The sequence below is a fragment of the Cydia strobilella genome, chromosome 3 (assembly GCF_947568885.1).
Source record: "Cydia strobilella chromosome 3, ilCydStro3.1, whole genome shotgun sequence".
Classification (NCBI taxonomy): Eukaryota; Metazoa; Arthropoda; class Insecta; order Lepidoptera; family Tortricidae; genus Cydia; species Cydia strobilella.
In genome coordinates, this window is record NC_086043.1 from 13,926,853 (window position 1) to 13,942,769 (window position 15,917).

Genomic DNA, 15,917 nt, shown 5'->3' on the forward strand with positions numbered 1-15,917 from the left:
ATAATTAATGAATTGCCTGTTAATTAATGTAAGCAATTAAGCACATGCTCAAATTGAATAATTGCCATTAGACTTTATCCAGGCGCTACACTTACTTTAGCTGCTGTTGCTAATTCCACGCAGACTAAGTCGCGGGCAAAATTTAGTACTGTATGTAGGTATATCGGTACATTCAAAAGTTGAAATATAATATTAATGTGTACCTAGTATGTATTTTGGAACAGTGTCAGTACATAATTCATAATTTATTTATTGCATCCATGGTTTACATTTGGTGGTACATACATAGTGGATTTCATATGGACCCTGGTAGGGCACAGCAATAGTCTTAAATCTAAAGTATGCTAGGACATACATACAGACTTTTATAAAATGCCAGTCGTCAACGTTTCCCAATTTTATTTAAAACACTTTTCGGTAGGTAGGTATTGTCGCGACATATCGCGAATCACCTACTATAAAAAACCTTCCGTCCGTTCACATTGTCTATGGTAAGACTTCCTTCTGTTCTATTGTCTATGATAAAGGACGCTTATCAAACGTTAGATAGGTCATTAGCACGTATTTTCACCTTTAGACCTACTTTTTCCAATCTAGTTTTTTTTATTTACTAACTGGTCGCCCAAGATACAGGCTATGCCTAGTTTGGGGACCCCTGTTCATGTTGTTATAAATATAAGTACCGATGTATGCGCGCAACCTCGACCTCATGTATAGTCTATCTGTAAATTCCCATTTCGTGTGCAAAATAAATATATTTTTAATTTTTCTTTTATTTTTAATTTTCAAGCAAAAACATATAATTACGAACACATTATTTTAAATAGAAATGAAATAAAAAACATTATTGACTTTTTACTGGCAAACGAATTCCAGGGTCGCGTATTAAAAGCTAGCCGATGTTCCTAGCTTTTAAAACGCTTTCTATTTAAAATAATGTGTTCGTTCCGATCGAACAATGCTTCTAAGATGTCACAGCGATACAATACCGATCTGTCAGTGTCATAATTTTCTTTGCCGGGTCCTTTGGGAAACCAATATAAATAAAACAGGAAGTTTCCGAAGTTTACCGATAAGAAATTTGCACCGTACTTACTTAATATTTTACATAAAAAACAAATAATCGAAGTTGCTTGTTTTAAAATAAAACAAATAACCAACTTACTCCTATCTATACATATAGTTGCATAACGCTATCCCCATTCTGCCACCCCGTATCAAAAAGGCATGTCATTATGAAACTAGTATAGAGTTACATTTGGTTTAGCGTATTAGTCTACAACAGTGGTAATTTAAATAGTTATTTATCATGTTCAGGAATAACACAAACCAATCAATCCCATCCTTTTTCTTGTGTTTTATTGAATTGTTGCGTCCACCAATTTACAGCACAAGAAGGCATTTTAGAGTTAGACCAAGAAAAGTCTGCAGCGATTTTGACAGCACACGCAGTGCAAGTGTTATTAATACGTCATAATTTCATAGAAGTTTGACGTTTAAATTAACAATTGCACTGCGTATGCTATCAAAATCGCTGCAGACTTTTCTTGGTTAACTCTATGTGGCTTTCTGAATTAATAATTTTATATGGGCTGACATGTTAGGGCACAGAAGGTCGCTGTCTCACTAAAGCTGTCAAATTCCGCCGAGCACAGTTGATTCGTTTTCAGCACAGTAGCCGTGGGGTCATTTTTGAGCTCAAGTCGTCTTCTATAGTTATTCTAGTTTGTTGTGGCCGGCGGACTGATAATCAGTGGGCCCCTTAAAGGTGGTTGTCAAAAATTTCAAGTTGGCAGGTAGTCATCTGTAAAAATGATTACAAATAATATTCTACTGAAATGCCGCGTAAGTATGACATGACACACATTGATAAGGCATCGATTAAATACTCTTTATTTTGGTCTGATTTATCTATTGTGAAGTTTTGTCACTTAAAAATGCCTGTTTTATATGTCAACGACAAACGTCAACTGTCAAACAGCAAACGTAGGAACAGGACGGAATACGGAAAAATGAGATGGGATGTATGATTGTTTGTGTTATATTTTTGTCTGTCGAAGCTCAGTCCGAGTGACCGTTTGTGCATTATTATGAAATAAACTAGTTCATATTGTATACTCAGTACTGCAAAAATTGGAGCCTAGTGAGTATTATATTGTTTGATCTGGAAAGACACGTAAGTAGGAATTAGTGTCACAATTCATTAAAATTCCGTCAGACAAAAAAACTAATATTTATACATACTTATTACTAAGAAGAATTGATTTAAAACAAAAAAAACTGTTATTTTGCCAACTTAGTTAGGTGGTTAATTTGCATACAGTAACACACGCCGCAGAGGGTAGGGTAGGGTAGGCGTATGAAAATGGCAAAGTTCGCTCGCATAATGAAGATGAGTGTAGATGTTGCGAATAATCCGGCAACTTGAACAAACCCATGGACTACCTCATTCTGACTACGCATTATATACGGTGGCTCAAAAATAAGTGCATTGAAATTTGGCTGATTCATACATTTTGGCTGGTCCATTTTCTTTCATTTTTTTAGCTACCCTGTATAGCATTTAAGACACTCGCGGTTTTGGGAATTATAGGAAAGCTTTTACTTGTTAAATACTGAGTCGCAAACTCCACTGCTCCGTTGCATTCTGTACTACACTTTACAGACCGTATCCCGCAGCCCGTAGCCTTGCAATTCAATTTTATTCATATTGGTGGATGCAACCTAGAATGAGCGGTTGCTCTCTTAGTATTAGCGCCAATGACCGTGAGTCGTTTTATATATTATATTCCATCTAGAGTAGTAAGTGATCTGTGGATAAACCGCAAGCGTGGCTGGGTTTCAAACTTCACTTGTTACCTAGTTGACTTTCCTCAAGTCACACTTCACACCAATTTTCCTTTGATTTGGAGGAGTGAAGCTGCAGAGTTATAGTTAGCACTCATATTTTTGGGGGCTAGTGCCGTATGTAGTATGCCGTAGTCTGAGTATTTACCTTACTGAACATTTCCATAATAATTATATCATTAGAAAGATAAGCAGCTAGATGCTTAAGTGCTCGAGCCGAATATTTAAGCGCGCTAGTGCAGTAAATTACGTAATGTACCTAAGTTATTGACAAGCCTGCTTGAAGTACGGTTGATGTAGTTTGAAAATTTAAATAAGTACAATTTATATCAATTTACATTAAAATTATAGTTAAAAGTAAACTAAACTAAAACCAAGTCACAACAATACATCGACATTGTACATAATAATAAATTACCCTAAAATTAACTATAAACTAAACTAAATTAAAACTAAACTAAAAAAAGACACACCTAGAACCTAGTCAAACCACTCGTCCCGCGCCCGTCCAGACGCAAAGGTGCCCATCACGCTCGCCGCGTTGCCACGCTGGACCGCGACAGACAGCCTCTGCATCAGGAATGACCCGGAACGAGGGTCATGACCTCTCTCCCTCAAACGCTGCCCCAATTCGCCCAAGAAAATTTTGGCCTCGGCACACCAACACCCAGACGTCTCCACTGCTAAAGGGACAAAAATATATTTAGTCAGCAGCGCCGAGTACTTGTCGCGCTTCCTAAGTGCCTAAGTTCCTAAGTAAGTTTGAAAATGATGCAACTATCTTTATTTTTGGGTTTAACAAACCTGGAAGCAAACATATACATAACAACTTTAAGCAATTTCAATAAAACAAACATAGTTTGTTGCGTAAGCCTTGGCGATGTCAAAATCAGGATATCCATCCATGTTATTACCATTAAACTATACTATTGTATTTTTAAACTATTTTTGTTTTTTATCTGTGAGAGCTTACAAATGCAAAACTTTATTAGACAAAGTTGTATAAATAGAATAAATAAAAAACATATTTAACTCATTATATTTTATTAAACATATGTATTTACTTATTATATGACATATTTATGTACAATTTATATCACAAACGGGGCCAGAAGTAGAAGTACCTTAATACAATTTAAATCTCGACTGTTTTTAGTTATTTATATAAACTTAAAACTAACTAACTAACTTAACGTTATTAATATATTTAATATGTCTGTGTCTCACGGAAGTTTTGTTATTAAAAACTGAAGATATACACGAGGCAGTCATGCGGCCTATATATATGGGGTATATTTAGAACAGTAGAGTCATGCGGCCTATATATGTATATGGGTATATTTAGAACAGTAGAGTCATGCGGCCTATATATGTATACATTATGGGGTATATTTAGAACAGTAGAGTCATGCGGTCTATATATGTATATTGGGTATAATTAGAACAGTAGAGTCATGCGGCCTATATATATGGGGTATATATAGAACAGTAGAGTCAACTAATTGTAAAAGATTGCATTGCGAGACACTTCTTTACAAAGGAGCATACTGCATACTTGCTAGTTGCAGGTTGTACTAAATACCTGCAAAGGTATTAAATCCATATACATATGGATCAATAAATAATTTGTTTGCTTAGAATATACAATAATTTTACGTTAAAACAGCTGTATTTATTCAAATAAAAAATTGTTTTGTACCTAATAAATGTCAAGTGTAACCAAAGTCTGTCATATTTTTTTACTGATTTGTCATTTTTATTGAATGTTTTTTTTTTCATCGCTGTTAGTAATAAAAGCTAGTCTGTAACAAATCCTAAGTTTTTCTGTTTATAAACGGTATGTCCTAAAACATTTTGCAAGTCCCTCGGCTGTATGAGCCCCTAATTTTGTACTATCTTCGATATATTTTATGTAACAACTTTAAAATAAACGGGTATCTTGAGGGGCGGTATATTTATGTCTCATTTTGAGTTTTTCTTTATGTATGTATCTATATATAGTATATATGTCGTCGGCAAATTGTTAGATTCCGCCGTTTACAAACAGCGTCGTCATTTTACAAAAGTTGTCACGTTTGTAAAACGCGACGCCGTTTGTAAAATTGCCAAAGGCAATTTGCCGCGGCATATTGGTCGAATTAGTTCTTTAATTTACCACGCGTGGCGCTGCTTATCAACACTATGGAAAACGCTGGGGTGTCCATCAAATCTGGAGTTTGTCGGACTCATGAGGGGCACGTGGATAGTGGGGTGGTCTGATTCGGTTTTGGGTAACCCTTAGATTTTGGTGGCCGTGAGGATGATGGTGTGGTATAAAATATAATATAAATTGATAAAACAGCAAACCATGGTCACCCTCAGACAACCATCACGTTTACGTTGACACTATTGAGCGCACTAACATTTTGCCTTCGGCAATTTGCAAACGTGAATGCGTTTATGAAATGACGACGCCGTTTTTAAAATGCCTAATCTTACAATTTGCCGGCGATATAAAGATTAAAAGTTGGCTTTCATCAATCGACTTTTTTTTTGTAAAATTATATAAGCAATTAAAGATGCATTTGAAATGTCCAAAACTTGACTATTACTACTATAGGTACTATTCAAGTTACAGGAGTTTGAGTAGGCATATAATTTAATTTATTAGTGTTATGAAATGTTATTAGGATAATATAGTCTTATATCAATCATCAATACTATCAATAGGTACGAATTAACATGTTAAATTCTTTATACATAGGTAAGTGATAAATAAGGTACGTATTTTTAAGTTGTTTCCTATCTACATACGTTGTCGATAAAACTTTGTGATTTTTACTTAACTTTATTCATGTTGCATAATTACAGATTAGTACTGTCTTAGCATTTTCACGGCAGTAAAGCTAAGTTTATTAAATATATTATCTAAATTAAAGTAAGCGTCAAACGTAGCGAATAAAGAAATTATGTGCCAAAAGTATCTGCCATCCCATAATACCACCACATATAGTGATATTTCTCTATAGTTTGTGTGTGATTTTGTGATAATATTATTCACATTCTAAATAAATTGTTGTACAGATCGAAATATATCACATTTTGTGAAGCTTTTAGAGTACGGTAGGTACATATTTTTGATGCAGACAATGCGGAGTACGGTTTTTGTTCAATATACAGGTGTCTACCTAGAGTGAGAACTCTAAGTTTATAGGAAATAGTTTTTATATTTACATATTAAGAAAGGTCATTCATATTTTCGAGTGAATTTAAAATTTTGCTGCATTTATATTTTTATTATTCATACTTAACTCACCGCTTTCTATCTGTTCTGTTATTGTTCAATTTTTGTTCGGAAAGGCAAAAATATTTCGCCTTTCAGTGATTTTCGGAAAGTTGTATAAAACTGTTACTACCGTAAAATGGGGTCAGTAGGAGCAAAACTGACATTCAAACCTCGATAACATTTTATTTTTACATATGCAAACTGAATGGTGTATATAATAAGTGTTCCGAACGTTTGTATTTTAGTTTTTATTTTATTTTGGGTAGTTCCATTTCACAACTTTGACGATAAACAAGAAAAAACCACCTCACCCCGTAGTCCCACGTAATTGCGGTGAGATGGGTTTTCATACAAAGGTGATTTTGGAAGATTGTTGGATCGATTTTTTATTTATTACTTTAGCTCCATTTTAAATTGGAATACATTATTTTTGTAGCAGTAGCCCTAAAAACCCATCTCACCCCCCCTTTCAACCTTCTCTCCCCATTCATAACCCAACTCTCCCCGCGAACCCTACTCACCCCATTTTGCGATATCTATGTTAAAAACATGGAAAATTTGTTATATTTTTTTGTCAATGAAAAGTTTTGTTTACCTAGAGTACAGTTTTGAAAAATGCCCAAACATCGAAAATCTTTTGGCTCCCGGATACTAACTTAGAATGCAGAAAGTTAGTAGTAGTAAATTTAAATTACTAAATAACAGACAACAATTTCACACCAATCATCCTTATTAGAAAACTGACAGAGCTGTGTTATTAGGTAGAAACCTATTAAATTAATGTAAATAAGTAGCTACTTTATAACTACATACTTAAAAAAATACTGTGGTACAGGTACATATTTTTAAAACACTGGCTTTAATTATTGAATGTATAATTAAAAACAGACCCTAAATTGGCGATAGCCATGGATTTACAACTAAAACATACTGCGCTCCATAAAAATGCTACAAGATTACCTAATACTCGAGATCATGGGTGAGTAGGGTAGGTAAGGTACGTATCAGACTTAGTATTTGACAGCATAAATATAATGTCTACCCATTTAATAAACTGAAAGCTACACTAAAGAAAGTACAGACTACTGAAATGATTTGATTTAAATTACTGCTTCTATTGAGTTCGAAATCTGAGTCTTCTATTTCTAATTGATTTAATATTTTACTAACTTTGTTGCTAAGTTTTTGTTTTACCGAAGGAGTAAAAACAAAAGAACGATTCTTTGTGGTGTTTTCAATAACGGTTCGAACGTTGTGTGCCCTTTCCGTGGCGTAGAAGGTGGCTTCCTTATCTTCTTCATCGTCGGATCTGTCAGCTGAGCCGAATTGGTCGTCAGGGCCTTCCATGGGTGTTGAGTATTTGTATTCTTCTTTGCTCGTTGCGGGACTGGTGTTGCGTGCGGTTGGTCCAGGTATTTCTGTAAAATGTGATGAATTAAGAAAAAAAATGGATATTTATTTATTTTATTTATGAAAGGGCATTCGTTCCCGCTTTTTATATACAAAAATACAAAAGCAGTAATACCTACCATTAAAGGCTAAAATTAATAACGGCTTGTGCTACGTGCAAGTTTTTTTTACTACGATTCTTCTTCACTTCTTACTACGATTAAAATATTGGGAATCCAAACATTTAATTTATATATTAAAACAATGGTAATAACTATTAAATTTAGAACCCCTTACGCTATATGCCTTCAAAATCTATTTTATGCCAAAAATGCCTTACATTACTTTGGCAAAGAGCTGATACTCTTCAAACTGCTAGAGCGATTTCTATGAAATATTTATAACTAAGACCACCGCAGGAAAACTCACATTCACATTAAAAAAATCGCATCGAAATCGACCCATCCGTTTGTTAGCTACGATGCCACAGACAGACAGAAAGACAGACCGACAGACATACATTGGCGTCAAAAATATAAAACCCCTCTTTTTGCGTCGGGGGTTCAAAATATACCTGCGTAAAAACATTTTTTTTCGCTATTCCACATAACTCTACAATATGAAAGCCCTACCTCACGCATTCAATTGTTTACCATATTCTCACGCAAATAACTCCGAATACGAACTAGTCTTTACATTGCTGACACGGCGGGCATCATATAAACGGCTGAGTAATTCAGATATGTATCAGCTGTTAGGCTTACTGAATAGCTCGCATTAGATTAAGGCTTAGCCACTAAAGGGCCATATACCATACATTATTATTAAATACTTTGTCTTTAACGTAGGTAAGGTTTAGGACGTTTAATTTTTAAATAAGGCCCTGAAGGGCATATATTATATACATAAGTAGGTAAAGTATTGATTGAAGAGATATAAGTAACGTTCTTGTGCAGTTAATATATGCTATTGAGTATAGGTAGTTTTAGTTTAGGTTGTTTACCATACAGTCTGATGACGCTATCGACTTCCCCCAAAGAGTTCTTGGCCACGCAGCGGTAGCCACCGACGTCGGCCGCGGTCAGCCGCCTCACCGTCAGCGCCATGCGGCTCTCGAATGAGCTCAGCGCCGTGTTCACCACTTCGTATTTATTGGATGATATCACCATTTCATCTGTAGGAAAGACGGAGTCGTTAAGACTGAGAAGCAAATTTAACACTGTTCTAAAAAAACTTAATTGGTGCAATTGACACCTAAAGTGTGAAGTCAGATATAAAATTGCTATGCAATCGCTTTATGCCATTACATATATTAAAGCACATTACGGTCGGATCATTCTTTATTTAGGTGGCAATTTCACACTAAATCATTAAATCGTTCAGTGTATACGAAAACACACTAAATGTATGCAAGTTTGGTACATTGATCGCACAGTTGTGTCAGTCCGTATTCCGTATGTCACAAGCATTTAATTTTTTTAGCGCCCATTATCATGGTATATTGATAACAGCGTTCTCGGTCACGCTTCACTCACGCTGGTAATGAAAACTTCTTTATAAACCAATTTACCACAAATCCGATTCATCATCATCTGCCTGCGCCATTACCCACCATTTGTCGACTCTCGATAAATCGGATTGATTGTGGTAGAATAGAGGCTCCAAAATAGCTGCATATGCATCTTAATTACTACTGTCAAGTGAATGCTACGTCGTAGATGCAGTTCGTAGCATTGAGTTACACGGTTTCATTCTTGACGTTACCTAATTGAAATGCCACAAAACTACCAAATATGTATATTTATGTCATATGAATAAGGTACCTATGACAACAACTATAATTATAAAACTATGTTTCTAGTATAAATGAACAACTGTTTTGTACAATAAGGAGTTTTTTATTTCAAATTACAAGACATTATTAGGCCTCTTAAAATTTGGGGAACAAGAAATACTTTTGTTTTTAAATGGTTTAGTTTTAAAATAAATCTTCAAAGACCACGAACATAATTGGGTAGGTACAATTTAAAAAAATAGAATCATTAAAAATACTTAAGAACTAAAAATGAACTATTAAAAAAACTTAACAATAATAAAACTAAACTAACCTATAAAAACTATTCGAATAACCCACCCCGCATCGCTACCGCATTGTACAAATTAAATAAAGTAATAATATTATATAATGGAGACAATTTTAAAAACACCAACCTAGCCCCATACTATTAGGGGCAAAGCTTGTACTATGCGCACTAGGTGACGATACACATACTTGAACAGATAAATGTATACTTACCTACTTCGCTATACATGAAAAACACCCATAACATTGATTTCACTATTTCGTCTTCATAGAAAAATCTAATTGTTGTTTATGAAAATGTAGGTCTTAGGTCCAATTTGAGGAAACGACTTGATCCTACCGTACCTTATTTAAAACCTCCCAACTATAGTCCAAATTGTTAATTAGTATTTTATACTTATTCCAAATTATTCTAATGTATACTAAGTCTTTTTCTGAGTGTAAACTTAATGTTTATATTAATATAATAATGCATACTGTGATTGCCTTTAAGCGGGGGATCAATAAAAAATGTGCCCTTTTAGTATGTTAATTCTAGTATGTAAATCGTAACTTCCGTTGGAGATCCTAATAAACAAATAAACAAATAAAAAGTTCCCAACTATGGTCCAAAATGAACTGCTATTTTTTCGTTCTTTTACTGTATTTTTTGTAGTTCTAAACCAAAAGGAACATTGGTTTTGATAATTAAGTTCCTTATCTAACTGCTAATAAAACATTTTCATGATAGGTTTGAAATATTAGAAATAACTTTATTTCTTGCTATATTTAGCTTTCGCTTCTAGTCCGAGCACAAAACCGAAACCAGTTAACGATTCATTTCAGAAATGTCTCAGCAGGGTCGTTTACTATTTATCTCTGTGAGAAAACTGTTATTTTTCAAACAACAGTAAAGTGGCGATGTTTTCCTCCAGCCTTTAGTCGCCCAAACAATCCTTCTACAGTGTGTCGCCGACGCCGAGCCGCCTAAACCCCAAGTGTTTGGTGTCCGCAAATGATAAAGCGACCAGTTCTCTCACCAAAAACTAAATGCATTTAGCGAAATACTCGTACATCGAAAATATTTCACGTTTCATAAAACATAAATCCCCAAACAACGTTAACGCCAAAGAAATTTCCGACGCAATATTTGTATCTCTTTTAGAAAGCATAAATTTCTTGTCCAGAAACTTTACAAGGAAACGATAACACAAGTCACGCTTTTTAGAATCTCCATTTCGATCGCTACTTGAGTTTGTTTACTCTCCAGCGTGCTTTGACGTTCGTGCTCGATGACCTTCAAGCAAAATTGGCTCCCTAACTCGGGTCTCGCCCCCACACGTTTCATTATAACAAGAAATTTCATCTCAATTAATGTCTAAAATAACACTGTAATACTCTTAATTACGCTCGAGTGAGGCCTGCTTAATTAACACTTACATGTCAGAGGCCCTAACATAGATTGATGACAAATGAAAATGACGATCCCGCGGTGTTCGCTCTTTCGGGTTGGTTTTCGGAATGGCCGGGAAAGCGCTAGTCACTTCGCGAGTTCGCTGCGAACAAAGGTTTGATCGACGGGCCATAATACACGGGCTCGTATCACAGCCAGACAAGTTGGGACCCTAATGCACTTTAATAATTAACGCTTGTTGCTTGACTGAGCACTGGACAACAGTAGTTGCTTAATGCTTCCTATTTTTTGTTTTCCTTGGGTAGGCTAATTTGGTCATATCATAGGAACGACATTTGTTATACTTAATTTGGGAAAAATGGCGTAGCTGTCAAGTGTAATAGCAGCTCCTCCGTACAATTTATAATTTTAAAATATTCCGCGTGGAAAACAACGCGAGTTTCTAAGTGCTCCTCTTAATTTACTACATATTATGTAGGTGACCTTTTTTTTTTTTTTTTCGTTGGAATAATGCTTTCTTCATACCCACACCCTCGGGGACAAAGTACGGGTTATGTGGGACTCGGCAAAAGGCGCCACTACCCACTAAAAGACCAACGGTATGCCTGCGCGCCGCCAACGGGGCGTTGGCCACGGGTTCTCTTAAGTACGCAACCGTGACCACGCCGGCGCCGCCCGCCACTACCACTAGGTGACCTAACCTTACCTAACAAGTGAGCAACCAGCTTTGATCAGCGGGTGGCATACCTATTACTTAATCCTTACGTTCACAAAATTTGTTTATGCAAGAAGTACAGATATCTTTTGCCAGCTTTTGTTTTGACATGGGAAAATACGGTACAAGATTTTTTGCCTTTGAAAGTGTCTTTATTGTAATTTTGGTCAAAAAGAGCCTACGTCAAGGCTCGTTGACATGTAACGAGTGAACTTACTCCAGCAGGAATATTTATTATGGGTGGCGTTATCTATGTGATAAGATAACCGTCACTATTTAACACCACTCGATCGCGCAACAGACATTGTTATTATCACACTATTACGTGGACAACTGCGACCATCATAAATAGATTCGTACGGGACAGAAAATTAATGTGTCTGTATGTAGTATGAGTATGACTGTTTAACTCAGCATATAATGATATACTTTAAACATATTGGTGGCAAAAAATACTGTTATTTCATTAGACATGATTACAAAACACAACACATCTAACTGGGGCAGAAACGCAGATGAGTGTGGAATATAATGTGCAACTCAAAAATGTTCAGAAGCTCAAAACCCGTTCCCATTGTAAATTAACCCGTAAATTTCAGGCGACAACTGCCGTGCCGAGGGAAGTTTGCGAAACCGCCGGCGGCTCTGCACAGCGAACTAAATATGGAATATTTTTTATTTAAATATTCACTAAAATAGCACGTTTGCAACGGAAAAAAGTTATGTGAGGACATTCGTTTTAAATATTCATACAAACACAATGAAGTAATTGCAGTTAATAGTGTACCTAACCTATTTAGATATTAAAAATGTATTATAAATTCAATATACGCGATATAATCCGTTTTCATAGTTTTATTTCATTAAAAACCTATAATATTTAATTATGTAGGTAGATCTTTTCTACATTCATTATTTGAGGTAGTCATTTCGTTTAATCGACTATAAAAGTTAGACGGACTAAACAAAGAGCATACAAGAAAATAGCCGGGCGTGTGGTTTTGCCTTCAGAATTCGCAATAAAAGTAGTTAGCGCTCTGTTATTTATTTTGTACTGCCGAAGGTTCTTGGAATATTTCACTTTTTACTTTTTTTTTCAATCTCTACACTCCTGGCGCCGCTAACAAATGCAGCGCTATGAGATATTGTCATTCTTCTTGAATACGTAATGCCGTGATTTGGCGCTGGTACGTTACGCGGCCAGATTCTCCCGACATGCGCTGTTATGAAAGGATGGCGGCGGGAACGTGTTATTTTATTACGTAACTGACTTTGGTTTATTTTACGCGCGAATAAGTGTTAATGTATTTTTCACTGAGGACATTGCGACTTTTATTATGATTCCTAAGGTATGTTTGCATGTGGCGAGATATATTTTTCAGTGTTATTGAAGCACGTTTCCTGGCAACGAGTCGAGTTACGAGGCGCTGATTTCGTGACCGGTTCGAGTATTGAAAATTTCTTTATGAAAGAAAACACTAAGAAACCATAATACTTACAGGTACTTATTTAATTGAAATCATCTTCAAATTTAAGTCCAATTATTGTAGGTGAAATAAATGCCAGTAGGTATTCGCGTTCCTTAGTCAAGTCGGCACAGGTTACCCTCGTTTTCTATAAGTTCACTTGCATAAATTTAATTTGATATAACTACCAAATGCCATATTTTTTTCAGTACCATCATAATTTCATATGCCATAAATATTGTGTGGCAAAATGTTAATATGTTATAATTGCTATACCTATGCCATAATTTCACTACCAATAAATACTACGTTTAACATAAATTTTTGTAGCCATAATTATACTTTTTGTTTAATAACGAGGATTTGATTCTTCACTTGCCTACAATTCTTTTTTTAACTTATAAGGAGAGTCATCGATTTTAATGCAATAGGAGCCGGAGAAATCCTCTCATCTCATACATGGCAATATGAATAAAATATGCTCTCATCAGTTAAACAAAGGAACATTTCACGCCTGAATTCTCTCGTATTCATAAAAGGTGTATAAATATCATTTAGATGTTTCCAACTAAAAATAATTGGTTTTTATTTTTATTTGTGTAATAAGACTGAGTGTGATTTGTTCCTGCAATTATACTGAGTTAGGTTTTTAAATATTAAAACATACTTAGCTAACAAAATTCAAATAGGTACAATTCTACAAAACTAAAGCTCATAAGAAAGAAGTTTATATAATATTATTTAGGCCAAGTCAGTCCGATTCTTGAAAAAGGATTTATAAAGCTTTAGCGATAAAACGATACCAAATATGGGCTAGTAGCTTTATTGATTTAGATATCAAGATAAAATTGAGAGCCCCAAATAAACTTTCAATAGAGAATATCTCGAAAACAGTTAAAGATATCGAAAAATTTAACTAAATTAAACTTGTAGCAAATTTAATCAGCTTTCGGTTTTTTTAAGTAGTCATGTCGCTAAGACGCAAAGTTTCCAAGATATAAGTGAAACACCGAAAAATGGGACCTTCAAACTCCCCTCTCCCCCCGGCACCAGGGTTACGGCCAGGGACTTCTGATATGTTCACCTAACTAGTCCAAACAAAGTTACGGAATTAAAAATTTTGTTCCTAGCATTTCCCTCTATACCTTCTTATTGCTTGGCCTTTACGATATATTTATACAATGAATAATCAGTTTGTGACCTCGAGCGCCGAACGCAACTTTATCAAAAATAAAATAAAAAACCGTGATAATTTAAAAACCGAGAAAATGATATATAACTTACCCTAGTTGCTAAGAGCAGTAAGAAATATAGCATAGATTGGACCTGGGGAGCCGACCCTTTTACCCCCCTTTTTGGGCCAAATCAGCTTTGTTTGCCCTCAGGAACAATCGTGTCAAGCGGCATCGCTTGAGACAAAAGTGCATACTCACTGCACTTGGCTACGAATTCAACTTCGAACAAATTATAAATTTTGAGGCTTTATCTTGGAAACTCTTAGATCTATAGAGACTATTCTAGTCTCGTATTGTAGCAAATTTAGTCTTCTTTAAAAACGTCCTGAGAAGGTACTATCAAAAATTAGTCCTTAGGCCTATAATCGCCCAAATCTAACAAAAACCGAACGTTTTGCGGTATTTTAGATTTTTGACAAAGTTGCGTTCGGCGCTCGAGGTCTCTAACTTGGATTATTCATTGGGCCAACATCATTAAACAAGTCTGCAAAAAATCTAAATATTTTAAAACATGTAAAAAAATTAGTCATCGCCTCCATATTGATATTTTGCCAGATGATAGTTTAGATTATGGATGGTATAGAAAGGATGTCAATCTCTTATGGCAGAATTGTTGCAAAAGTGACCAGCATGGAGACTATATAAAGGAGCCAAATCTCTATGTATGAAAAGTGTCCATCAAAAACATTAATTAGGCGGCGCCACCATACACCGAAACACTACCAAAAACAACCTACGTAATTTGGTCGGGTTATTTGTTGCCTTATATGGTTCATGTTATACTCATGTCCCAGAGCCTTACTAGCGCCACCGGAGAGATTAGGAACTATTATTTAAAGCTGAAAGCGGTCACTTTTGCAACAATTCTGCCATAAGAGATTGGCATCCTTTCTATACCATCCATAGTGACCAACTTTCAGCTGTAAATAATAGTTCCTAATCTCTCCGGTGGCGCTAGGTAGGCTCTGAGACCAAAGAGTATTGTAATATATAGGAGACTCTATGACATGAACCATAGAGGTATAATAATGTAGAGATGAAATGGGGAAGGGGCAGCAAATAACCCGACCAAATTACGTAGGTTGTTTCTGGTATGTTGTCAGTAATGTTAAAACGTGTTTTTAATTTTGTCGCATTGCATATGTTCTGTCCCTCACGGTCGCACGGGTGCACATTTGTATAAAATACTAGGTGTATGGTCTAGGTACTTCAGTGTATGGTGGCGCCACCTATTTACTGTTTTTTACGGTCACTTTTTGATACATGAAGATTCATTTCCTTATCTCTACCTTCCAAAGTTTAGATGCTACATTACCACTTCATTTTATTGAAATGCCTGATGAAATGTTACAAGCAAAATTCATGAGTTTTGCATTACTATTATAAAAAGGTAAAGCACTTATTGTTTACATGTTCAGGCCACCAGCTGACGTTCTTTCCACCGCGATACAACCGGCTGACGATTTTTTTAATTCACAATAGCATCTTAACTATCATCTGACAAAGTATCAAACGGGAGGCGAT

At 35.4% G+C, this 15,917-nt stretch overlaps 1 protein-coding gene across 1 annotated transcript in view; it reads right to left on the bottom strand.

Annotated features, from left to right (window-relative positions):
- Positions 1-6,654: 6,654 nt before the first annotated feature.
- LOC134755909 (lachesin-like) overlaps positions 6,655-15,917 on the bottom strand; it is a 35,158-nt gene continuing 25,895 nt past the window's right edge. Inside the window, exons 8-9 of the mRNA XM_063692589.1 lie at positions 8,505-8,675; positions 6,655-7,530 (exon numbers count right to left, since the gene is read on the bottom strand). Of these exons, the coding sequence (XP_063548659.1) occupies positions 7,151-7,530; positions 8,505-8,675 (551 nt within the window). The 3' untranslated portion in view covers positions 6,655-7,150. The remainder of the gene's footprint in view (positions 7,531-8,504; positions 8,676-15,917) is intronic.